General features: G+C 46.8%; 2 protein-coding genes across 2 annotated transcripts in view; one reads left to right on the forward strand and one right to left on the reverse strand.

Moving 5' to 3' along the window:
* Positions 1-26,569, reverse strand: part of LOC117736156 (E3 ubiquitin/ISG15 ligase TRIM25-like) — a 706,744-nt gene that overhangs the window by 310,687 nt on the left and 369,488 nt on the right. The gene's annotated exons all lie outside the window — the stretch shown is intronic.
* On the forward strand, positions 5,072-10,326 carry prdm8b (PR domain containing 8b). The gene is made up of 4 exons (XM_034541277.1): positions 5,072-5,448; positions 7,855-8,079; positions 8,724-8,955; positions 9,050-10,326. The coding sequence occupies exons 2-4, from the start codon at positions 7,861-7,863 to the stop codon at positions 10,324-10,326; spliced, it is 1,728 nt and encodes a 575-aa protein (XP_034397168.1). The 5' UTR covers positions 5,072-5,448; positions 7,855-7,860.

Here is a 26,569-nt window from a genome sequence, read left to right on the forward strand (position 1 = left end):
TTGTATGTGAGTTAAAATACACTACAGGTGTTCACGGTGTATGTGAGTTAAAATACACTACAGGTGTTCACGGTGTGTGTGAGTTAAAATACACTACAGGTGTTCATGGTGTGTGTGAGTTAAAATACACTACAGGTGTTCACGGTGTGTGTGAGTTAAAATACACTACAGGTGTTCACGGTGTATGTGAGTTAAAATACACTACAGGTGTTCACGGTGACAGAGGAAGAAGACATATCAGGCTTTGGCTCCTGTTGGTTGATAAAAAAGAAACATATAGTCCCCATATACATATATATTATTATTATGCCATACTTTAAGCATGGTGGGCGGTACTTTAACATGACGTAACTTTATGTTGTGTGTGTTTGTCGGACTCTTACTTCACGACCCGGTTCTCCTTGTTTATTCCACCCGAGAGCCAGAAGACACGTCACTTCCTGTGTGACAGAGGAGGATTTAAACAGCACATCTTAAGACGCTGCCCTGAACCGGCTGAAGGTTGAGTCACTGTTGTGTTACATCATTCAGAGCCGGAGCGGCGGGACTGACATTCACTTTTATTTTTAAAAACGTGATTAAATGAGCGAAAAAGATTTTTGGCCTTCTCTATTTTTTTGGGGGGGGGGGGGGTTTATACCGCTGCCTGTTCTTCCTCCTCTGTCTCACATGAACAGCTTTCACATTCCTCTTCCACTATCACAGGAATTGTCTTACTTTGACACACACACACACACACACACACACACACACACACACACACACACACTTCCTCTTTGCGGTTTTTTTTTATGCCTCTCTCTTCCCTCTCCTCTTCTGCCCTCCATTGGAAATACACTAGAAGGTCTTCACTGACTCTCCATCAGCATGTCTTGGGTTTTTAACTCTTCTTCATTGCATCTGGGGGGCCTTCACGTTTATCAAAGGTACCCTCCACCCCCCCCCCCCTTCACAAGGAAGCAAACGGTTTGAGAAGAATCGGACCGGATTAACACGATTAACACGATTAACACGATTAACACGTCAGCGGATCTTATTTCTTATTCCGTTAATCATCCTGCAAACTCTCTAAATTCATCCACCGGCGAACTCCACCGGAAGCTGATGGTTTTGCCACGCTGGTGTAAATGGATTCGTTTATTTATGGATGTGTTTTTTTGTTTTTTTTTTAAATTTCCAACATGATCCCAATGCAACACAAAGAGAAAAGACACCGAACATGTGACCCAAAAACATCTAAATATGTTCATCGGTGCAAAGCTGAATGCGTAAAGGAAACCAGGCTTTCATTAACAAGCTGTCGTCCGCAGATGAAGCGACTGCACTTTGGGTTTTTTTGACGACTTCATACGTAATTGTCTTTTCCACAACGGGTGAAAAGAGATGAATCAATAAAATGTCTTCACTTGAGTGTCGAGGGGCGGCCGTGAGACGAGCAGCATGCAGACTTTACAGTTCATATTACATTTTGAATTAAGAGCTGACACGTGTACATATAACACGCGCCAGGTGGCAAACAAGGAACCATTTTAAACACGGCAATTTTTTTAGGGTAAAAAGTTTTTTTTTTTTAAGTATATCAAATCTGAAAAAAATCCCTTTTTTGAGAATAATTAAAAAAGACGTGTTGTTTTCTTGCAGAATGCTATTTGTTAAGGATTTACATAACTAAAAAATATTATTTTTTTAAATACTCAAAGTGCAGATGGGAGGTTTTCACCCACTTTGATCATCGATCAGTAAAATATGCTGAAATTAATTTGGTCGCAAATCGTTAGAGGCAGACCGATGACATCTAGACTATTTTCTTGCAAAATTAATGCTGCATTTTTTGGGGTATTTATCTCAGCACATTGTAGGTAGAATTATCAGTTCAAATGCCTCCATATGCAAGTTCATCCACGTTGTTGTGTCAACAAACACAAGTAAACAAACACCTCCTTTTGTGCTCTGTGGGACTCCAACCGCCCACAGAGGGGCACGAAAAACAAAAGAAAACACAGATATTGATTGGCATTTAATTAAAGTTGAGTGTAATTAAAGGGCTTGTCTACATACTAACTAACACCCTGATAGAGAGAGAGAGAGAGAGACAAAGTGTCCCATCCTCCTTTTATTTTATTCATGTGTCGGACCATAACATTTGTTTTTTTTAAACATATTCCGCTCCATGCATCAAAGTGGAGAGATTTATGAAACAATGACAGTCAACACGTCCACAGCTGAGGACTCTGACATCTGGGTGAATAACTGTGTGTTTCTCCCTGTGATGTGTTTACCCATCACAGATCAATGCATTTACTCTCCAGAGCTGCACTCCCCCCACCCCACCCCCCCCCCTTTTTTTTTTTTATTCTCCGAAAGCACAAAAACACGCCTAATATTTGATGAGCCGCGGTGACAGGAAGACAGTACGTCCGGGACGCGGCGCTGCCAGAGTCTGTCTGCCGAAACCCTCGTGATCTGTTGAATGAAAATGTGTGTGTGTGTGTGTGTGTGTGTGTGTGTGGAGATTCATTTATCATTTCCACAGAATTTGGCATCAGTGGGAGAAGATTAAACACAAAAGTTTAGAAGTTTGTTCATGTTTAATGAGGTAATATTCAAGAACTAATAAATTATTTTTTTTAAATTGGAAAACTCCTTTTTCGTCAGGTAATCTCTCTTTAATTGACACAAAGATTGTTCCCACGACGACGGGGTGAATTAATGACCGGTGGGGGCATCGGACCTGCTTCCCTCGTCCGGTGTTCGCCCAACGGGTCATCGTTGGGCTAATTGTTGCTCCTGCTCCACCGTTGTTGCTGCTGGTTCAGTTCATTGGACCTCGTGACTCACAGCAGCCGGTGCAGCTACGTGTAGCCGATAGCGGCCGATAGCGGCCGATAGCGGCCGATAGCGGCGTTAGCCAAACATGCTGAATGTCAACGTGTTGGCAGCGTGGCGGTTATGGCTAGAGAGAGACCCGTCCGACCACCGGGTGACTCGTGAAGTACGGCGTCTAACGAGTCGATCCGTGTTGATTTCAAGCGAGACGCCGATGTTCAGGTTCTCCTGATCCCGCCTCCAAAACGTTCTCATTGGGCTTTGAGGTTGGAACCCATGCTAGCGAGGGAGCTTCTGTTCCGCAAAGAAAACCAAATGAATGCAGCCGGATTGGTTTTTTTCCCGACGCGCTCAAAGGTCGCCATCTTGGCTTGTGGCGTTTTTTTTAAAAAGGGGGCGGGGCCAGCAGCAACGCAACGCAATTCAAAAATATATATTTTTAGCAATTTCTCCACTTTCACAATTTTCACAAGCAACAAAATGACCGATGCCATAGTTTGATTTGATCAGCCCTTGATTTTTGCACGAATGTGTTCAAACACACACACACACACACACACACACACACACGCATAGAAGCTCTCATCTCATTGAGAGCATGCAGCCGATCTGCACGGCGTCCTTTATCTTACTCATTTATTTTATTCTTTTTCACATACGAATCCAACTAAAATCATTTTAAATATGCTATCTTCGCTACCTTTTTTAAAAAAAATTCCTTTTGGCATACAAATAAAAACATGCTTGTGAAATCCAGCATTGACCATGAGTGGTGTGTGAGGAGAAGGGACTCGTTGGACTTCCTGTCACGTTGTTCAAGAGTCAAAGAAACCGATCAGCACTTCCCTTTCTTTTATCTCTGTTCCGTCTGTGACCTTTGACCCCTCCCCGGTCGTGTGCATCACATCGTCTCATTTCAAATGAACAGTTTGTCGTCTTCTGAAACAACATTGTCTTAAAAAATAAATGTTTAAATGTTTTTTTTTGTGCCTTAAAAATGTAGAAGTGTTTGTCTGAAATAGCGATGAAATTATATCCCAGATCATTTTAATTTTATAATTTTTTTCTACGTTTGAGGCCAACACACTCGACACAATGTGTGACAATTGGTGTTTAGTTGAATTTAATATCTGAAATGTTATTTAGAAGTCATTTATTCCGTGTTTTGGTTTTTCCTTTTGTCAAAGCAGAAATAAACCGCTCAACGTGCACTAATGCAGGACGGTGGACGTTAATTATTGATTATAAACATTAAGACATTTGAGATTTGGGACAAGATATTCATGTTATTATTGATTTATTTAAATTCTTTTGTATATATATATATATACAAAAAAAAAAGACCTGGAAATTATTTGCAAAATAAATAGGTGAAAATAAAAAAAAATGTAAATACTTAACACATTTAATCGAGCACATCTTTAAGTATTAAGAAGTATACGTCTCTATATTTAAGTGCTCTTCAGAGTGCTGACCTGAAGCTGTTCCCTTCCATCACACAAATGAGCCTTCACTCAATGCAAATTATACACTGGCGCCCCCTAAATGAGCCGGAACACAGTACAGACAGAGCGGCGGTCTGCGGGGAGACGACCCGGGATGGACGCGTGCAGAGCCGGGTGGGAGGAGGGGGGTGAGGACGGGGGACGGGGGGGGGGGGGGGGGGGGGGGGGGCTCACGGTGCCAGAGTCCAGAAAGCACTTTAGGTTTAAGCCACAAAGGGAGTCCGTGTAATTAGCATATATTTAAATATATTGTGAAGTGAGTGACACCCCGATTTTTATTTTATTTTATTTTATTTTATTTTATTTTATTTTATTTTATTTTATTTTATTTTATTTTTGGGGAGCAAAGGGAAGTTTAAAGAGACAACTATAATAATAATAATAATAATAACAAAACAAAAATTAATAAAATTTAAAATATTTGACTGCAATTGCACAGAACAACTTTTTTAACAACACAAACACACTAAACCTCAAATGCCACTTTATTCTAATACAACCAGCAACTCTTGTGATTAGAATTACAATAATACTGTGTGTGTGTGGGTGTGGGGGGCGGGGGGGGGGGGGGGGGTCTTTATCCCTCTACTCGTCCATAAATCGCGTCGCATGACAGTCGGTGAGTGAAGAGTTAAAGGGAGGAGACGCAGAGTGACACGCCTCATTGGGTAGATTATGTGCCGCAAACAAAAAGTGTGTGTCGGTGTGCCAGTCGGCCACAGAGCGTCGGGCCCCATCTGCACGCCTCTCTCTCTCCCTCCCTCCCTCTCTCTCTCTCTCTCTCTCCCTTTATCCGTGCAGCTCTCTCTACCCCGCCCGCTCACTCCCGTGTCGGCGTCTCTCTGCAGCAGCAGCCGCGCTGTCACTGCCACCGCACCGGGGGGGGATGTACTGACACCACGGAGCGGACCGGGAGCCACCATCTCCACCACCTCCATCACGCCGCGTCCCCCTGCTTGTTTCCGGGGCTTTTTTCTTCTTCTCCCCCCCCCCTGACCCAGCATCCGGAGGTGCAACCGGGTTGTTGTTGTTGTTTTTGGGGGATTCGCAGCATCGCTCTGTGCTCTTCGCTTGTGGATTATTGATTATTGTTCCTGCTCCTCGTCGACACAGAAAGGTAGGTGTCCGCGCAGCGAGAAGCAGCGCGTGCGTTTGGAGAGTTGATTTTTATTATTTTTGAGGTTTTTTTTTTTGTTGAAGCCGCAGATCCTGCAGACGCGTTTAAAACTAAACCCGTCTGTCACCGCGCTGATTTAGGACAGTGTTTCAGCCTGGCACGGCTCTGGCACGGCTCTGGCACGGCTCTGGCACGGCTCTGGCACGGCTCTGGCACGGCTCTGGCAGATGGGTTAGCCCCCCCCCCCCTATCTCCCCCCCCCCTTCCAATGGAGAGGGGCTCTGCTTTTCCTGCAGTTTCTGGACACTCCGCTCCTTTCCCTCTCATCTGACCCGGGATGCACGTTATTGTCTGGGGTCCCGTGCAGTCTCTAACCCCCCCCCCCCCCCCCCCCCACACACACACACACACACACACACACCTATTCCAAAAACCGGAGGGGTCTTTCTCGGTACCGGAAACAAATCCAGTAGGGCTCCGCTGAGAGCCACTTGGGGGGGGGGGGGGGCATGTCTCCATCGCACCGTGCGCATGCATGTTCCACAGAGAACCGTTCTGTTGCTGCTGACCGGTTTAACAAATATATATTTATTTATAAGTATCCCGGGTTATTTAATCATAACTCCCCCCCCCCCCTTTAAAAAATGTTGTTGTTATTGTTTTATTGTTAAGAAAGCAGAATAGTAAGAATACTCAGAGGAGCTTTATTCTGCATTTCTTGTGCGCGTGCAGCCACACAGACCACAGCGCTACTGGTCAGCTCCCAGCAGCCTCACTGGGGACATTCAGCCCAGGCACTTCTGAACTGGGCCGCTTTTCGTGCGCGCACGTCCGGGTGCGCGCTCCCGATTTGAGCAAAACTAAACTTTTGGGTGATTTTGTGTATTAGATTTAATTTAGAATGAACTGTTTTTTATTGCGCAAACTGTGTCAGGGGTGTGCGTGTGTGTGTGTGTGTGTGTGTGTGTGTGTGGGAGGGGGGGGGGGCTCGAGTGGTTGGTTATGGGGTTTGATTTACGACTTGTTATAAACGGTTAGTAGGAGAATTAAACGTCAAAAATAAATCACGCTGGGACTGTAATAATGCATAAAAAAAGCTGGTGTCATAGCCCCCCCCCCCCCCCCCCCCCCCAAAAAAAAAAGAAATGTATTATATTTGCAATGCTCAATGTGAGAGATGTGCAGCAGTAATCACAGCACAGATGTGATAATTAAATAATTAAATAAATCAGCAATTACTTTTAAAAAAAAATAGGCGTTGCAAGACATTTAAAATAAAATCTGCATTATTATTTATATTTCTATGCCCATTCATAGAGGGGGGGGGGGGCTGAACACGCTCGTATCAGGTGCGCGTGACGGGCAGAGCCGCCTGTAAACACACACATTCAGAGGTTAGGAGAGAAATAATTAAGCGGTCGTGCTGCTTTAATTACAGTCTCGGAGGGGAACGTGCTGGATTATGGAAATGAGGAGGCGCACGCTGCCGCTTGTAGGACGGAGCGCGAGGTTTGGCTGACGGGAACCCGGTGACGGTCCACTGCGAGCCCATTGGACACGCACGGACCCCGGCAGCTCCCACGGAGTCATGTAGTCATCCTATACGATGACAAGCAAACACATTATATTAATATTAACCATAGAATATATCAGAACATTAAAAAAACAAACATAAAGCACGACGAGGAGTAACGTTATAAGAATATTATATCAATATTAAAGGCTGTTTTAGTTTCGTTTTGATCTTCCACAATTACAGCTGGCCAGACGGGAGGCCTACTAATGCGTATACGAATAAGAATATTAATACCAATGCTAATGATTTTATTTATGGCTTAATATTATTATTATTATTATAGTAATGGAGAAGGGCTGGTAAGGTAAATTATATCATAATCCTAACCTAATTTAAAAATAACTATAATATTCATGTGATATATGATAATATTATTATAGGGAATAATAATTTTATTATTAACAATAAATGTGATTTTGTCCGGGTTTTTTTGTGCTGATTTTGGCTTCTTCTTCTTCTTCTTCTTCTTCTTCTTCTTCTTCTATAAAATGTAAAACATTTGGACACCACGTCATCCGGATGCTGATGAACTTATTTCGGGGTTTGAATTCATTAGAGAGCCCGGCCAAAAAAAAAAAAAAGGAAAGAAAAGAAAGGACCGGGCCCCCAAACGACGCCCTCGACAGCTGCTTTAGCCGGTCTGTCTGCACAGGAACAGATTTATTCCCCATCAGCTGGGACGCCGAACGCGTCGAGGTGGACATTACACATTTAGAGGAAACATATATATATATTTTGTATATTCTTCTCGCAGTTATTATTATTATTTTGTATTATTATTACCCCCCCACCCCTCTCTGATCTCCGATGCCTGCTCCGTGTGTCCGCAGGGTGAAATGGAGGAGTCCAGCGCCCAGAAGTTGGTGTGGGACGGGGACGCCAAAGCGGTGCAGCAGTGCCTCACGGACATCTTCACCAGCGTCTTCACGACGTGCGACATCCCAGAAAACGCGATCTTCGGGCCGTGCGTGCTGAGCCACACGTCGCTGTACGACAGCATCGCCTTCATCGCCCTGAAGTCCACCGACAAGCGCACGGCCCCGTACATCTTCCGGGTGAGCTCATTAAGCCTTTTAATGCGAGCCACGTGCACGTTTGGCTGTATTTCATTTTTATGTGTAATTATAAAAAAAAAAAAATTATGAAAACATGCAACCAGTTTGGTCTCAACAGGCCTGTCAAAAAAAACATCAGTTATTCGTGCTTAGATCCAAATAAATCTCTCGTTACAGATTCAGGTAATTGTTATTTTATGCACATAATTGGATAAAGAAGCTGACATTTGCAAAATATCCCACGTGCACGAGCAACACTACAATGTCATGTTGGTAGATCTTTGCAGTCTTAATTTAATTATCACTTTTTTTAAGCCATTCTGCAACAAAATCCCATTCAAAGTCATTCAGTTTTTTATTGAGTCGTGATAATCCGTTTTTTTTATTATTTCCACCTGATATCAGAAGACTGTGATATCCTTTTGTTCTTGTAAAAAGCAATTTTTTCCTTCAAATATTTGCTTCAAATTCTCAGTAATAATTCTCAGTAATGTACAAAATAATAGTGTAATTAAATAAATTAAAATAAATATGTGTGGTGAAATTAAATGGTCTTATTTGCAGTATTCATACATTAAAAAATGACTTTGAGCTGTTGCAACCGAATAAGCAATAACTCAACGGGGTGCGTTGGTTTCGTTCAGGTGGACACGTCGGCGGCCAACAGCACCTCGGAGGGCTTGATGTGGCTGCGGCTGGTCCAGTCCGCCCGGGACAAAGAGGAGCAGAACCTGGAGGCCTACGTGAAGAACGGCCAGCTCCTGTACCGCTCGCTCCGCCGCATCGAGAAGGACGAGGAGCTACTGGTCTGGTACGGCAAAGACCTCGTGGACCTGCTGCTGCTCAGCGCCTGCCGGGCGCCCGCCAAGAGCAAAGGTGAGAATGTTCGGATTAGCTGATAACTCACGTAGGATAGGTTTAGGTTTTATTACCGGATCTTAATTTCCGTCTTCTTTGTCTTCTCCCGCAGGTTCGTCCCACCACTCGTGTCCGGACTGCAGCCAGCGCTTCCAGTTCGAGTTCCCGTTCTTGGCCCACCTCCGGTTCCGTTGCACCAAAAGGTTGCAGAGCATCGCGGGGGCCGACGAGGAGCCCGGCAAAGAGAGCGGCGCCGAGCGGGCGAACGCCACCCCGACCAGGACCAGCCCCAAGCTGGGCCGCTCCGAGGGGTTCGGCGCCGCCGCCGGCGCCGGCAGTGCTGCTCAGGACGGCAACAAACCCTCCACAGACTTTCACAACCTGGCCAGGGATCTAGAGAACAACCGGACCAGCCCGCCCAGCGACAAGGAGGCCGAGATATGCAGCGAGAGCTCGGGGAAGAGGAAGTTCTCGGAGGTGGAGGACCGGGAGCGCCGGGGTCCCAGCCTCCTGCAGTCCAAGTCGAAAGACGAGCTTGCGACGTCGGCGCAGAACTACAGAGGGGCGTACGGCCTGGAGGAGAACCACAAGTCCTTCTCCCCGCCGGGCGCCACGGAACTCGGTCAGGGCAAGCGCAGCGCCTTCACCGAGGTCAAGAAGACTCCCCAGAACCTCAAACACCACGGCGGCGGCAGCAAAAACCTCCAGGGCGCCAACTCCGAGAACAAAGACGGCGGCCGCCCCAGCAGCACCCCGTCCGAGAAGCACCTCAACATCCGGCAGGTGCTGTCGGAGACCCAGCCGCCGCAGGCCTCGCCGATGGGCAGCGCTTTCACCTCCGTCGCCCAGCAAGGCGGCGGAGGTGAGAGGAAGAGCGCCTTCAGCCAGCCGTCGCGCTCCTTCTCCCAGATCTCGCCGCTGGTGATGCCGACCAAGCTGCTGGACTGCCACCCGGCGGTGGGCGACACCATCTCCTCCAGCCGGCTCTACCAGGCCGACCACCTCGCCGCCAAGCTGCAGGGCGCGGAGCTGGGCGCCAACTGCCCCGTGCCGGGCGGCATGGCCAAGCAGAACCCCTTCGTCTACGCCACCACCTTCTGGCCCAAGAACTCCGGGGCCATCCAGCTGCAGATGCCGTCGGCGCTCACCCTGCTGCCGCCCTCCTTCACCTCGCTCTGCCTGCCGGCGCAGAACTGGTGCGCCAAGTGCAACGCGTCCTTCCGCATGACCTCGGACTTGGTTTACCACATGCGGTCCCACCACAAGAAGGAGTTCGCCATGGAGCCGATGGTCAAGCGGCGGCGCGAGGAGAAGCTCAAGTGCCCCATTTGCAACGAGTCCTTCCGGGAACGGCATCACCTGTCACGTCACATGACCTCCCATAACTGACCTTTTAGAAGATGGACTTTTTTCATAACGAGGAGGGACTGTGACCCCGCCCCCCCCCCCCTCCCAACCCTCCCCCGCCTGGATTTAAGCTGCCAGACTGGAGATAGGCCACTTAGAAATACAAAAACCACCCCTTGCACTTGTTTTCACTTTGGACTACGATCTTCTATTTCCTGTTTGGTCCGTTTACTTGTCCCTGCCCCCCCCCCCCCCCCCCCCCCCCCCCAACCCACCCTGTACAAAATGTCATGTTTTGGGTGTATTGAAAAATGCATTTTGACTTCAAAAAACTGATCTATTTATGAAGCACTTAAACGTTTGCGAATAAGGGAAGATTTAAATATGTGTAAATGTACAGTAAGTTGTATTTTATATCATATAAATGCAAATATAGAGAAGAAATACAAATGTAGTCACACGCAGCGAGTTCTTTTTCTTTTTTTCTTTTCATGTCTACGATGAATATGGACACAAATTGGGATATTATGTCAGACTATATTTCAAAGTGCATGTATTATTAAATTATATTGATTTTAAGATGCAGTCTATACATTACAATGTAAATAATTTGTTTTATTTGAAATACAAAGTGTAATATTTTGTGTCAGTGGGGAATAGTTTCAGTGTTTCTTCCTTTTGCGGAAATTTACTACTTGATAGTTTATCTAATCACGTTGAATGCATTGACAATAAAATAACTTTATTTTCAACCGTGGCCTTCCTGGATTGTTTTTATTTTGAACTGCAACTGAAATATGTGATTTCTTGAGTAATGGTGACATCTGTCTTCATTTTGCATTTATAAAACAAGTCCAACTTCACATTTATATTCATATAAAATGTGTATGAAGCACAAACATTTGATATTTCTTGACCTAATTTCTTTGTTTTTTTTAATGCAAAAAATACGATACATTTCATATAGTGCCGCCATATAATTCTAAGAAAAAATACAAATTCCACATTTTATATACAGTCGAAATCAAATAAAAAACAATAAAACATAATATAATATAAAGGGAATTTATGTTTAATATTTGACTGATATGTTAATTTCCTCTGAATATATAAGGACAAACACAGGATGCCAAAACGCTTATTATTTCATTATTTTTATTAGTATTATTATCATTACTGACGTCTCCATTAAAGGTCGCATTGATCTTTATATTGAGACGTCGCTTACATTAAGAGTGCTGGGAAAATAAAGAACTACATATTTATTATTTCACCCGGTTTCCCCTTTAAAAATAAAGAATTAGACTCTTATACAAAGGCTTTTCAGAATAAAAGCTTTAACATGACGAGAGAAAGATCTTAAAATACAGAAACGACCGTCGGCTCGTCAGAACAATAAAACTCATAAAGCCACGTATACGTCTGCTTTTTTTAATTTATTTTTTTTTTAATATAAGTAATATATTGGATTAATTTCCCTCCGTAGAAAATAAAAGCACATTAGTGGTGGAATTGCACACAAAGAGAGAAATCAGTTAATGAATACAGTTTAATTTCTAAAAACGTTAAAATGCATAAACCTTCACCTGTCGCGAGGACACCCCGTATTGAGCCCTGATGCATATTAATATCAATCATCCATCAGCCTTCTGCGAGCTTTATTTGTCAAAGCTTTCAGGTTGAATCACGAGAGAGAGAACAATGGTTTTCCATAAGCGACACAGATATTAATAGTTAAACCGCGTATTGATGATAATGTGACGATTTAAAAGAGAAAGGAAGAATCAATATGGCTGGAGGACGTTTCAGGACAGAGAACAACAATGACATGTGGAAAGATGGCTCGACGGCGCCATCAAGTGGTGAACGGGTAAACTGCACGGGCAGATTTGACTCTTTAAGGTGATGTATGATCACATTTCAGGGGTCAATCGATCAATCAATGCAACTTTATTTGTCTATGAGTTGTTGTAGTTCACAGATGATTGACAAGTTGAAAACATATTTACAATTTGGCACTAAATCACGTGAGATGATACAATTATTAAAAAGGTAATTCAAAATATTATTAATAATAATAATAATAAACAATAATAGTAGTAAAATCGTGTTGAATAATAACTAAATTAATAACATATAATAAAAATGTACAATTTAAATACAGTAAAATAAGGGATGAATTTAATCACAGTAATACGGAATAACATATTTCAACTTAAATACAGTTAAATCATTTATAAATAAATAAATAATAAAATAGAATGTTATTCAATTCAAATTTAAATATTAGTAAAATTGTCTTAAATAATAACTAGATTAATAAAATATAATACAAATGTACAATTCAAATACAATAAAAGAAGGGATTAATTTAATAACAGTAAGACAGAATAACATCTTTCAACTTAAATACAATTAAGTAATTTATAGATAAATCTATTAGAATGTTATTCAACTTAAATGCAATAAAACATTACATTTAAAATCAAATGAATAAATAAATATGTAAATAAATACTCGTCTTCAAGACAGTGAAACATTCCCTTTTTTTTAAAAACTATTCTACATCAGAATGAGAAATGCATTCTGGGAGGACTGAATGACGTAGAAAACAAACTAATCAACTTCCTGGATCATCAGTATCGAAGGCAGCCGAGAGGTCAAAGGTCACGGCCGTAGTTTCTCCAGCTGTCCAGGCTTTCGAGAGGCCGTTTTAAAAGATTTGACTTCCGACACATCTCTTGACATCAGTTTGGTAAAACAATTAAAATAAATCTATATAAGCGAAAGCTTTTGAGTCGCATGTCCACAGATCTCCACGACGACGCAGCAAACCAGCTGCCGATGAAGACGGAGACCCCGCAGACAACGTTACGACTGGATTAGTAAAATAACCCACGGGGGGAAAAAACGGCAAGAGACAATTTCAACATATTATTTATGTCTATATTTAGCCGTATGTTGTTTTTTCCTCTCGTGCAGATAGTTTTGGGCCTGAAACGCTGAAACATGGGTTTACGGTTAATGCCATTTAAATACAAAGGAGGTGTTTCTGTGTTCAAATAATACGCACGTGTTGAAAATTGTCTGTCTATTAAAAAAAGAAGTCGAGTCAACGCTGACGCTCGAGGAAAAATTTCGTGGATAAATGTCGGATCACCGAGATTAAACTTCTCCTGATTCCACGTTGTAGAAACTTGATGAAAACACTGGAGGAGTTCAGTAACTTCCTGGTGGGATGCTTCTCGCACCCGAGGCTTCTGGGTAACGTAGTCCTCAGAGCCAGTCGTCATACTCAAGGTAAACACAGACGACAACAACAACAATGTGCAGTCGAGTTTTGTATTTTATATGTTGATGAACATCGAGGACGTCGTTAAAATAACTTGTGGAGGTAAAATACTTTAAAAATAAATATTAGAGACAGATATCAGATGACAGGAGATAAAATGTAGACAGATAAAAACACACGAAGAGGATTCGTTGATAATAAATTACAAACCTCGTGACCTCACCACGAGGTACGTGATGGAGAGGTGGTATTTAGGGCCCTCGTGCCTCGCTGCTTGTGTCATTGGCCCTTTTGTGCCCCCCCCCACCCACCCACCGCCCAGCCCCCCCCCCTCCCCCCCTCCCCCCCTGTAGACATTTGTCACTCAGCGCCCGAGTGGCGGCGTGACAGTTTATATCTCTGCTAAGCCGGCACTTCCCGTTGGCCCCTCCCCCCCCCGGTCACATGACATTTCTACATTTCTGGCATCGAGCTGACGCTGCGAGCGAAGAAATGCAAGCGAGGAAAAGTGAGGGAGGAAAGGTGAGATAAGAAAAGTGAGCAAGGAATAGTCAGCGGAGAGAAAAGTGAGCGAGGAAAAGTGAGCGAGGAAAAGTGAGCGAGGAAAAGCAAGCGAGAAAAAGTGAGCGAGGAAAAGTGAACGAGGAAAAGTGAACGAGGAAAAGTGAGCGAGGAAAAATTTGTGAGGAAAAGTGAGATAAGAAAAGTGAGCGAGGAAAAGTGAGGGAAGAAAAGTGAACGAGAAAAAGTGAGGGAAGAAAAGTGAACGAGGAAAAGTGAGCGAGGAAAAGTGATCGAGGAAAAGTGAGGGAGGAAAAATTTGTGAGGAAAAGTGAGATAAGAAAAGTGAGCAAGGAATAGTCAGCGGAGAGAAAAGTGAGCGAGGAAAAGTGAGGGAAGAAAAGTGATTGAGGAAAAGTGAGCGAGGAAAAATTTGTGAGGAAAAGTGAGATAAGAAAAGTGAGCGAAGAAAAGTGAGCGAGGAAAAGTGAGCGAGGAAAAGTAAACGAGGAAAAGTGAGCGAGGAAAAGTGAGCGAGGAAAAGTAAACGAGGAAAAGTGAGATAAGAAAAGTGAGCGAGGAAAAGTAAACGAGGAAAAGTAAACGAGGAAAAGTGAGCGAGGAAAAGTAAACGAGGAAAAGTGAGATAAGAAAAGTGAGCGAGGAAAAGTGAGCGAGGAAAAGTGAGCGAGGAAAAGTGAGCGAGGAAAAGTGAGCGAGGAAAAGTAAGCGAGGAAAAGCGAGCGAGGAAAAGCGAGCGAGGAAAGAGAGATATGACGTTAAAGAACGCGATATGACTTCAGCTTGAAAAGCATAATGGTAACGTACCCCGCTCGTGTCACAGGGCATATTAACTCAGCTGGTATCACCCCTGACCCCTGACCTCTGACCCCCGACCCCTCTGGGGTTCATCAGGCGTCACCTGTTACTGGTGTCAATAAGCAGCTCTTATGTTCCATCTTTAATCCCTCAAGTTTTTCGTGTCACCGTAATCCATCTTCCACCGGCAGCCCCGTGTTTGACGTCACACCGCTATGAATTGTGGGTAATTCTCTGTAATTTTATGGAAAGTGTTCATAAAAGTTTTAAAATGTCTGAGAGAGAGCTGACAGAACTAAAACCATCACAGACCTTATGGGGAGACTGGGAGACTGGGACACTGGGAGACTGGGACACTGGGACACTGGGAGACTGGGAGACTGGGAGACTGGGACACTGGGACACTGGGAGACTGGGAGACTGGGAGACTGGGACACTGGAAGACTGGGACACTGGGAGACTGGGACACTGGGACACTGGAAGACTGGGAGACAGGGACACTGGGAGACAGGGACACTGGGAGATTGGGAGACAGGGACACTGGGAGACAGGGACACTGGGAGATTGGGAGACTGGGACACTGGGAGATTGGGAGACTGGGACACTGGGACACTGGGAGACTGGGACACTGGAAGACTGGGACACTGGGACACTGGAAGACTGGGACACTGGGAGACTGGGACACTGGGACACTGGAAGACTGGGAGACAGGGACACTGGGAGACAGGGACACTGGGAGATTGGGAGACTGGGACACTGGGAGATTGGGAGACTGGGACACTGGGACACTGGGAGACTGGGACACTGGAAGACTGGGACACTGGGACACTGGAAGACTGGGACACTGGGAGACTGGGACACTGGGACACTGGGAGACTGGGACACTGGGACACTGGGAGACTGGGAGACTGGGAGACTGGGAGATTGGGAGACTGGGACACTGGGAGATTGGGAGACTGGGACACTGGGAGACTGGGACACTGGGACACTGGGAGACTGGGACACTGGGACACTGGAAGACTGGGACACTGGGAGACTGGGACACTGGGACACTGGAAGACTGGGAGACAGGGACACTGGGAGACAGGGACACTGGGAGATTGGGAGACTGGGACACTGGGAGATTGGGAGACTGGGACACTGGGACACTGGGAGACTGGGACACTGGAAGACTGGGACACTGGGACACTGGAAGACTGGGACACTGGGAGACTGGGACACTGGGACACTGGAAGACTGGGACACTGGGAGACAGGGACACTGGGAGACTGGGACACTGGGACACTGGGAGAATGGGACACTGGGAGACTGGGACACTGGGAGAATGGGACACTGGGACACTGGGAGACTGGGAGACTGGGAGACTGGGACACTGGGACACTGGGAGATTGGGACACTGGGAGACAGGGACACTGGGAGATTGGGAGACTGGGACACTGGGAGATTGGGAGACTGGGACACTGGGACACTGGGACACTGGGAGACAGGGACACTGGGACACTGGGAGACTGGGAGACTGGGAGATTGGGAGACTGGGACACTGGGACACTGGGAGATTGGGACACTGGGAGACTGGGAGACTGGGAGACAGGGACACTGGGACACTGGGAGACTGGGACACTGGGAGACAGGGACACTGGGAGATTGGGACACTGGGAGACAGGGACACTGGGAGACAGGGACACTGGGACACTGGGAGACTGGGACACTGGGACACTGGGAGATTGGGAGACTGGGACACTGGGAGACTGGGAGACTGGGAGACTGGGAGATTGGGAGACTGGGACACTGGGAGATTGGGAGACTGGGACACTGGGAGACTGGGACACTGGGACACTGGGAGACTGGGACACTGGGACACTGGAAGACTGGGACACTAGGAGACTGGGACACTGGGACACTGGGACACTGGAAGACTGGGAGACAGGGACACTGGGAGACAGGGACACTGGGAGATTGGGAGACTGGGACACTGGGAGATTGGGAGACTGGGACACTGGGACACTGGGACACTGGGAGACTGGGACACTGGAAGACTGGGACACTGGGACACTGGAAGACTGGGACACTGGGAGACTGGGACACTGGGACACTGGAAGACTGGGACACTGGGAGACAGGGACACTGGGAGACTGGGACACTGGGACACTGGGAGAATGGGACACTGGGAGACTGGGACACTGGGAGAATGGGACACTGGGACACTGGGAGAATGGGAGACTGGGAGACTGGGAGACTGGGACACTGGGACACTGGGAGATTGGGACACTGGGAGACAGGGACACTGGGAGATTGGGAGACTGGGACACTGGGAGATTGGGAGACTGGGACACTGGGACACTGGGACACTGGGAGACAGGGACACTGGGACACTGGGAGACTGGGAGACTGGGACACTGGGAGATTGGGAGACTGGGACACTGGGACACTGGGAGATTGGGACACTGGGAGACAGGGACACTGGGAGATTGGGACACTGGGACACTGGGAGACAGGGACACTGGGACACTGGGAGACTGGGACACTGGGAGACAGGGACACTGGGAGATTGGGACACTGGGAGACAGGGACACTGGGAGACAGGGACACTGGGAGACTGGGACACTGGGAGATTGGGAGACTGGGACACTGGGACACTGGAAGACAGGGACACTGGGAGACTGGGAGAATGGGACACTGGGAGACTGGGACACTGGGACACTGGGAGACTGGGACACTGGGACACTGGGACACTGGGACACTGGGAGACTGGGACACTGGGAGACTGGGAGACTGGGAGACTGGGACACTGGGACACTGGGAGATTGGGACACTGGGAGACAGGGACACTGGGAGACTGGGAGACTGGGACACTGGGAGATTGGGAGACTGGGACACTGGGACACTGGGAGACAGGGACACTGGGACACTGGGAGACTGGGAGACTGGGACACTGGGAGATTGGGAGACTGGGACACTGGGACACTGGGAGATTGGGACACTGGGAGACAGGGACACTGGGAGATTGGGACACTGGGACACTGGGAGACAGGGACACTGGGAGACTGGGAGACAGGGACACTGGGAGATTGGGACACTGGGAGACAGGGACACTGGGAGACAGGGACACTGGGAGACTGGGACACTGGGACACTGGGAGACTGGGACACTGGGACACTGGGAGATTGGGAGACTGGGACACTGGGACACTGGAAGACAGGGACACTGGGAGACTGGGAGAATGGGACACTGGGAGACTGGGACACTGGGACACTGGGAGACTGGGACACTGGGAGACAGGGCCACTGGGAGACTGGGACACTGGAAGACTGGGAGACAGGGACACTGGGAGACAGGGACACTGGGAGATTGGGAGACTGGGACACTGGGAGATTGGGAGACTGGGACACTGGGACACTGGGACACTGGAAGACTGGGAGACAGGGACACTGGGAGACAGGGACACTGGGAGATTGGGAGACTGGGACACTGGGAGATTGGGAGACTGGGACACTGGGACACTGGGCCACTGGGACACTGGGAGACAGGGACACTGGGAGACAGGGACACTGGGACACTGGGAGATTGGGACACTGGGACACTGGGAGATTGGGAGACTGGGACACTGGGACACTGGAAGACAGGGACACTGGGACACTGGGACACTGGAAGACAGGGACACTGGGACACTGGGAGAATGGGACACTGGGACACTGGGAGACAGGGACACTGGGACACTGGGAGACTGGGACACTGGGAGACAGGGACACTGGGAGATTGGGACACTGGGACACTGGGAGACAGGGACACTGGGACACTGGGAGATTGGGACACTGGGACACTGGGAGACAGGGACACTGGGACACTGGGAGACTGGGACACTGGGAGACTGGGACACTGGGACACTGGGAGATTGGGAGACTGGGACACTGGGACACTGGAAGACAGGGACACTGGGAGACTGGGAGAATGGGACACTGGGACACTGGGAGACAGGGACACTGGGAGATTGGGACACTGGGACACTGGGAGACAGGGACACTGGGACACTGGGAGACTGGGACACTGGGAGACTGGGCCACTGGGACACTGGGAGACAGGGCCACTGGGACACTGGGAGACAGGGACACTGGGAGACAGGGACACTGGGAGACTGGGACACTGGGACACTGGGAGATTGGGACACTGGGACACTGGGAGATTGGGAGACAGGGACACTGGGACACTGGGAGACTGGGACACTGGGACACTGGGAGACAGGGCCACTGGGACACTGGGCCACTGGGACACTGGGAGACAGGGACACTGGGAGACTGGGACACTGGGAGACAGGGACACTGGGAGACAGGGACACTGGGACACTGGGAGACTGGGACACTGGGAGATTGGGACACTGGGAGATTGGGAGACAGGGACACTGGGACACTGGGAGACAGGGACACTGGGACACTGGGAGACAGGGACACTGGGAGATTGGGACACTGGGACACTGGGAGATTGGGAGACTGGGACACTGGGAGATTGGGAGACTGGGACACTGGGAGATTGGGAGACTGGGACACTGGGGCACTGGGACACTGGGAGACAGGGACACTGGGAGAATGGGAGACTGGGAGAATGGGAGACTGGGAGACTGGGAGACTGGGAGAATGGGACACTGGGAGACAGGGACACTGGGACACTGGGACACTGGGAGAATGGGAGACTGGGAGAATGGGAGACTGGGAGAATGGGAGACTGGGAGAATGGGACACTGGGAGACTGGGAGAATGGGACACTGGGAGACTGGGAGAATGGGACACTGGGAGACTGGGAGAATGGGACACTGGGAGACTGATCTCACGCGCTCCACGATCGGTTTTAAAGTCCTCGTCCGGCACAAAGTCCGGCTCCCCACTTCTGCTGCCGTCTGATTATGAATCTCGCTGACACGTCATTATTTCCCGAAGACCTAAATATAAACAAACAGCATCGTCCTCCGTGCACTATTCCTGACCCACAATGCACTCCATCTTCGGGCCCGCTGACAGGGACACATTTACACGTCACGTCCTCCCCGCGCCGGTCCACATGCCCCGGGACTCTACCTGTCTTCGGGGCACGCCCGAGTCCTGGATTCTTCACATGGTGGAGATGGCGAGGACTCCGGAGGTTGGATATTTAGGTTACACCTGTTCTCCGGCTTCAGGGCGCCGCTCGGCCTCCCGCGGAGGAGGACGACGTGAGAACACGGAGCGGCTTCAGTATGAATCTGCTTATAAGATTTAGTTCCCTTACGCTTTAAATACTCTCGATCGTTTTGGTGCCTCTATTTGAACACCTTTAATAATAATCGATATATTATAATAAATATTATTGATAATAATAAATATAATAATATATTAATATTATATGTATCAATAATATATTAATATAAATAGGATATATATTAGTCATAATTAATATATAATATATTTTAGTCATAATATATAATATATATATTTATATATAGTTGCCAGTTTATCAGGGACAGCTAGCTATAACTGAAACAGCCAATAAATCACATCTTGATGAACGTTTAATGTGCGTTGACCTCATGTGTATCAACAAGAACGGACTAAATATAAGTATAACGCAATATATTACAGCCTCCAAAATGACCGTAGAGTTAAAGTAAATCAACAACCCTCAACTAGAAATGAGTGTTTGACACACGTAAATTATTTATTTTAAGTTATTTATTTTTGCAAAGTTATAGTCTTAAAGTATAAACATCTATATTTAAGCAACGATTAATTATGTTGACACTATATAGTATGAGTCTGTTTTACTACTGTTATATCATGATGCATGATTTATGAATGCATGCACAGCACATCTATGTTGGGTTCAAAATAAGAATTGCTTATTACAGCTTATTTATCTTCTCCAACACGAGCATGACTTTGAGGTTTTGTTTGTCTACAAAATAAATTAAATACATTTTTTTTTTAAATCCCTAGACATCTGAATGAAGATCCTGTATGTCTATGCATTGAAACAAAATAGTGTGTTATCAACAATTACACAACACACTCGCGCGCACACACAGTTTACGTGACTTGGCACGACTTCAACCCGCTTGCTTGCGTACATCGCCGCTTGTTGTGGAGTTTAAATGAACGAATGTGTTTCACGACACTTTAGAGCCAATCATTTGCATACGTCCTCAGATGTTAGTTGGCTCACTCTTATTGTTTTTGAAAGGTGTGTTTGGTTTTAACACGCTAACAGTCAGCGGCTAACGTGACTACCAGTACGCACGCTGCTGAGTACATCGCCGAAACTCGGAAAGTGTGAATGTCAAACAACGCAGCAGTGGTCCTTGCAGACACACCTGGTGGAGATCTGCGCACTCTCTCCATAAATATTTGGAGCATATTTTTGTAGAGTGACGAGAGAGAAGTGACGTCAGTGCAATTTAGCTGCATTCAGTTCGTCGCTCACTCCCACGACGTCGTGGCCAGCAGGAGCAGCTAATGACTCTAACTATGGTCGCGGTACTTTGCTACACATTCCACTGCTGCTTTTGAAGTACAGCTCCATAACAGCCATGGTATACGGGTTTCTTAAAGGCCGGGTAGCCCCCCCCCCCTCCCTTCCTCATGTCATGAAAGTCAACCCAACTTCATCACTCAGTAATGACCGGAGTGCAGCGCAGGGCTCGGGTTGAGAGTTGGCCCGTCGTGTTTCCGTCTCTCCGGAGCGACAGCAGAGGACATCTTACTTATTTACAACCGGCAGCCGTCCACTTTAAGCTCAGAACAACAACAACACACACACACACACACACACACACATATATACACAACCATCTCCTCAGAGACTGCAGAGGAAATGCACGGTGAAACTAGATGGAACTGATATGTTTATATCATATCTGGATTAGTTACACCGCTGAGAACGACAGAGGCTAAGAAGTACTTAGCAACACGAGTCCTGCATTAAAAAATACATCAAATGAAAGTACGGCAAAGTATTATTAGCAAAACACACGTTTAGCCCATAAAAGTCAGGCGGCAAACCTTCAGTTTTTTGACGAGTGAAGCCAGTGAAGAAGCGTCTTAAACTTGCATTCTCTCCTCTGGTTGTATAGAAGTCTATGCTTCATGTGTTAAAGCTGCATTCTCTCTCCTGACCACCAGGGGGCGACTCCTTTGGTTGTATAGAAGTCTACGCTTCATGTGTTAAAGCTGCATTCTCTCTCCTGACCACCAGGGGGCGACTCCTCTGGTTGTATAGAAGTCTGTGCTTCATGTGTTAAAGCTGCATTCTCTCTCCTGACCACCAGGGGGCGACTCCTCTGGTTGTATAGAAGTCTACGCTTCATGTGTTAAAGCTGCATTCTCTCTCCTGACCACCAGGGGGCGACTCCTCTGGTTGTATAGAAGTCTGTGCTTCATGTGTTAAAGCTGCATTCTCTCTCCTGACCACCAGGGGGCGACTCCTCTGGTTGTATAGAAGTCTGTGCTTCATGTGTTAAAGCTGCATTCTCTCTCCTGACCACCAGGGGGCGACTCCTCTGGTTGTATAGAAGTCTATGCTTCATGTGTTAAAGCTGCATTCTCTCTCCTGACCACCAGGGGGCGAGTCCTCTGGTTGTATAGAAGTCTATGCTTCATGTGTTAAAGCTGCATTCTCTCTCCTGACCACCAGGGGGCGACTCCTCTGGTTGTATAGAAGTCTATATAAGTAAACATTGTAAATTAAAAGAGCCGAGTTCAATACAGCATGATGTTCATTTAGAATTAAATAGACCATAAATTATTATAGATTTTCTTTTGGAGACATTTGTCAGAAACAAGCTGCCACTCTAAGTTTAAAAACACGGAAACCTAAACTCCACTAAGATCGATGTTTCAATTCTTCAATTGAGGACCTGCATACCTTAACGTCATCATCATTGACCGACTCTATCTAACCTTTTTATCGTCGGTTATTTGATGCAGATGTGAAGATTTGTATGCCTGTGATGTGTTTTCTATAGATTTTTTAAATTTCAAAAATGATTTATATTCTTCCGTCCGCTCTAAAGTGTCTGCAGGAATACGCCGACAAAGTTATTTGATCAAAATATGCACTCAGCAATCAAAGAGTAATTCCTTCTGCTGGAAATCAGGAATACAATGAAAGGCATGAAGACACATATTAATCTGAGACTCGGTGTGTGTGTTACAAGCATGCATTGGGGGGGGGGGGTTAAGTGTGTGATCGGGCCCAGGGAACGGTCCAAATGAAGACGTATGGCGGCCCAGGGGTGGGCCAGATGCAGAGGTGGATAATGGATTAGTGAAGATCAGTGTGTCTGTTTCCTGTGAGGAGAACCAGACCAGATTCATCTCCCCGCGGCCACCCAGGGACCACTCAGAGGGAAAAGATCTCAAGATGTGTAACTATCTTCAGAAGGAAAAAATCAGGACGAACCATCACGAGTCAGAACAAAGAGAAGAACCTGAAGAGGCGACCTGCAGATGTTTAACGTTTAAAAAAAAAAAAAAAAAGAAGCTCTTTTTGGACTCTTTTTGGAACATTTTGGCTCCAGTTGGGGGGAAAAGTCCCAAAATAAATCTCCAGGTAAGAGGGAACGTTCTGGAAACCAGTTGGCGCAGAGACACTGCAGCTTTGTGTTGAGAGTTATGCTCATCGGTTTCCAGCTGGATGCGGATTCAGATTTGAATGCACTTTTATTGAAATATCTGGAAGTTGCTGAACAAAAAGCACGTCAGATCTTCACCATTCTTTTTTCGGGATTTTTGCCTCTCAGATCCTGAAACCACCAAGAAAGTAATATATATATATATATAATATATATATATAACTTTCACAGCAACCTTATTGCAGTGTGTGTGTATATGTATGTATATATATATATATATATATACATATACACACACACACTAAATTAATCATAAAAGGCCAAAAGCAGAAACTCAAATCTACGTTGTGTGAGTATGAAATGTTCACTCTTCAGCTTCATCTCTACTTCTGCAGAAAAGCTTCCACCTCCCGAAAAAAAAGAAATGTGTCTTGCACGCACCTGCAGACATGCCAGAAATGTTATTGGACATTGGAGTCGAGAGGCGGGGCTTATGCCTCCCTTGAGGTGCGCGTAGCGGCTTCTGATCCACTTCTGTTGAATCCATGAGTGAAACGTTGGAGGTTAAAGTCTGTGAAACACATCACGGTTGGGCTTAAAATAAGTACGTTAACTCAGTAACACAACTCGACACCAACAAAGGACTCCTGGGTGAAAGTCCCGTGTTTGTCTGACCCATCCTCCTCGCCTCCCACTACAGGTGGTCTTCCTCACTTCCTGTTAGCGTAGCATGCGTTCACATTGCAGCGGCTAACGACCTTCATGGCGGAAAAGGACAAACGTTGTTATTTCACCACAAATTGCTTACAAATTGTCTTCTGGTGGGAAACTAATGTGTGAAAGTTACAATGAAACAAGAAGAAAACATAATCTAGAAGGAGAAGAGCGCGACGATAATACTTTATTTTACAGAAGCAACAACAGACAACTTCATCAGCCCACAATAACAATAAGTTCCAAAACACATTTCCCAAATTATTAATTATTACAAATGGCTACAAATGAATTTCAAAATTAAAGGGTTGAGTTTTGTTTTCGATGACACATTTTCAGTTTTCTTATATTTCCGTCAAAAAAAACCCTTTATGGATATAATTGGTTTACGTGTTTCTGTGTGTCTGCTGAGACGCGTTCAAACGCAATCAACTCTTTTCCTTCATGTTTATGTTTCGACCAGCGAAGGGATGGCATTCGAAGAATGTCAAAACGTTCCACACAAAGTCGAACTCCAGCAGAAGCACACAAACAAGCCGTCGCTCCCATTCCTCTCTGCTGGATGAGCTCCAAGTTCAGGGGTCGCCATCAGCTGCTCTCAGCTGTTCTCGTGCCCCCCCCCCCCCGGAAGATCTGCGGGAACCAGAACCCGGTGGACTGGCGCCGCTGTCGCTCTTCACCCGGGCACCTTTTCTCCAGGTAGATTCAGCCCAGTATCATGGCGGTTTGGGAAAATAGTCAATCTACTGGTTTTGTGTACACGAGCTGTGTGTTCATTTTTGCGAGACAAAAAATAAAAAATAAAACGCCAATAGAAAGTCAAATAGGAGCTTTATTCGTGGTGGAAAAGCACATTAAATGCTTTAGGGCGGGGCTACAAAGTGATTGACAGCTCTCTACCAGAGACCTAAACAGCGTCTCTTTGTCACTCCTCTGCATTCCAAATATGGCAACTTCTGTTTATTTGTAGCAAAAACAACAACATGGCGACGGCCGTAAATAATCCAAGATGGCGACGACCGTAATCCAAGTTGGCGACGGCCGTAAATAATCTAAAATGGCGACGGCCGTAATTCAAGATGGCGACGGCCGTAATTCAAGATGGCGACGGCTGTAATTCAAGATGGCGACGGTTGTAATTCAAGATGGCGACGGCCGTAATTCAAGATGGCGACGTCGAAATCGTCGAAATCGTCGAACTCGTCGAACTCGTCGAACTCGTCGAACTCGTCGAACTCGTCGAACTCGAGGCTTCAAAACATCCGTCCACAAACCGGCGGCTGACACCACGCCCACTTCTTAATGTGGTTGTACCTATGGTTGTAAAAAAAGGTCGTTGGCGCAGCGAGAACGATGCGGCCGGCCGCCGAGGGCCTGCTGACGGGGGGAAGCGCTGACGGGGGGAAGCGCTGACGGGGGGAAGCGCTGACGGGGGGAAGCGCGTTGTTTGTGGATTCAGTGACGTCAGCCGGCAGTAATTTGTTTGCGCGGATGAAACCGGCCTCTTCACACACGCTGGTGTAAACACTGTAAATCATATATGAACGGGGGCCCGGCGAATATGAAGGAAACTTGGCTGACCTCTTCGGCCGCAGCCGAGCCACCGCAGATGATCTTTAAAAAAAAAAAAAATTGGGTGGCCAAAGAAAATGTACACACAAATTTAGCGCCGCACGGGAAACTCGACTCTCACAGAAGGCAAAATAATATACAAGGATCTGAGGCACAGCTCATTAGTCCTGACCCCGTACATGCAGGACAAGCAAGAAACTAAATCACGTGTCCACTTCGGTATGAAATCCTGCTCAGTGTCAAAGAGGAGCTTTGTCTCTGTATGGCTCCCGGCCAGAAGCAGAGCCTTCACACGGTGGACGGCGTCATCGGGGCGTCATCGGGGCGTCATCGGGGCGTCATCGGGGCGTCATCGGGGCGTCATCGGCGGTTTGTGGACCGATGAGTCGGAGCCTCGAGTTTCACGAGTTGCCATCTTGTTTGTTTAAAATAACTTCTTTCTCATACGAATAACCTAAATGTCTCAACGCGTCATCGCTTCACTTCTCGGTTCACACGGGAGACGAACGCTGGTCTCCACGGCGTTGGGTCGCCACGGCGACCTCGTGTGTTTCCACGGCGACAAAAGGCCCTAATGGACTTTCCAACCAACGGGGCAGTTTTTTTTTCTCCCCGTTGGTGCTGCCACGTAATTCGCTGTTTCGGGGGTTCGTGGTCAGGTCACGTGTTTTCTCTGAGATCAGGTGAATTGAGACGTTCACTGGTATCGAACATACGGCACAAAGGGACTACAATAACGACTTTGCAGACTTTCTAAGCACCGCCGGACGCCGGAGGAGCGTCGGCGTTGTGCA

Source organism: Cyclopterus lumpus, chromosome 9 (genome assembly GCF_009769545.1).
Source record: "Cyclopterus lumpus isolate fCycLum1 chromosome 9, fCycLum1.pri, whole genome shotgun sequence".
NCBI classification, from domain to species: domain Eukaryota; kingdom Metazoa; phylum Chordata; class Actinopteri; order Perciformes; family Cyclopteridae; genus Cyclopterus; species Cyclopterus lumpus.

Excerpts from the sequence above, each read along its gene's own strand:
- prdm8b (XM_034541277.1), top strand. The coding sequence starts at position 7,861 with ATGGAGGAGTCCAGCGCCCAGAAGTTGGTGTGGGACGGGGACGCCAAA. Across the intron at positions 8,080-8,723 it reads CGGCCCCGTACATCTTCCGG|GTGGACACGTCGGCGGCCAA; the intron begins GTGAGCTCATTA and ends GGTTTCGTTCAG. Across the intron at positions 8,956-9,049 it reads GGCGCCCGCCAAGAGCAAAG|GTTCGTCCCACCACTCGTGT; the intron begins GTGAGAATGTTC and ends CTTCTCCCGCAG.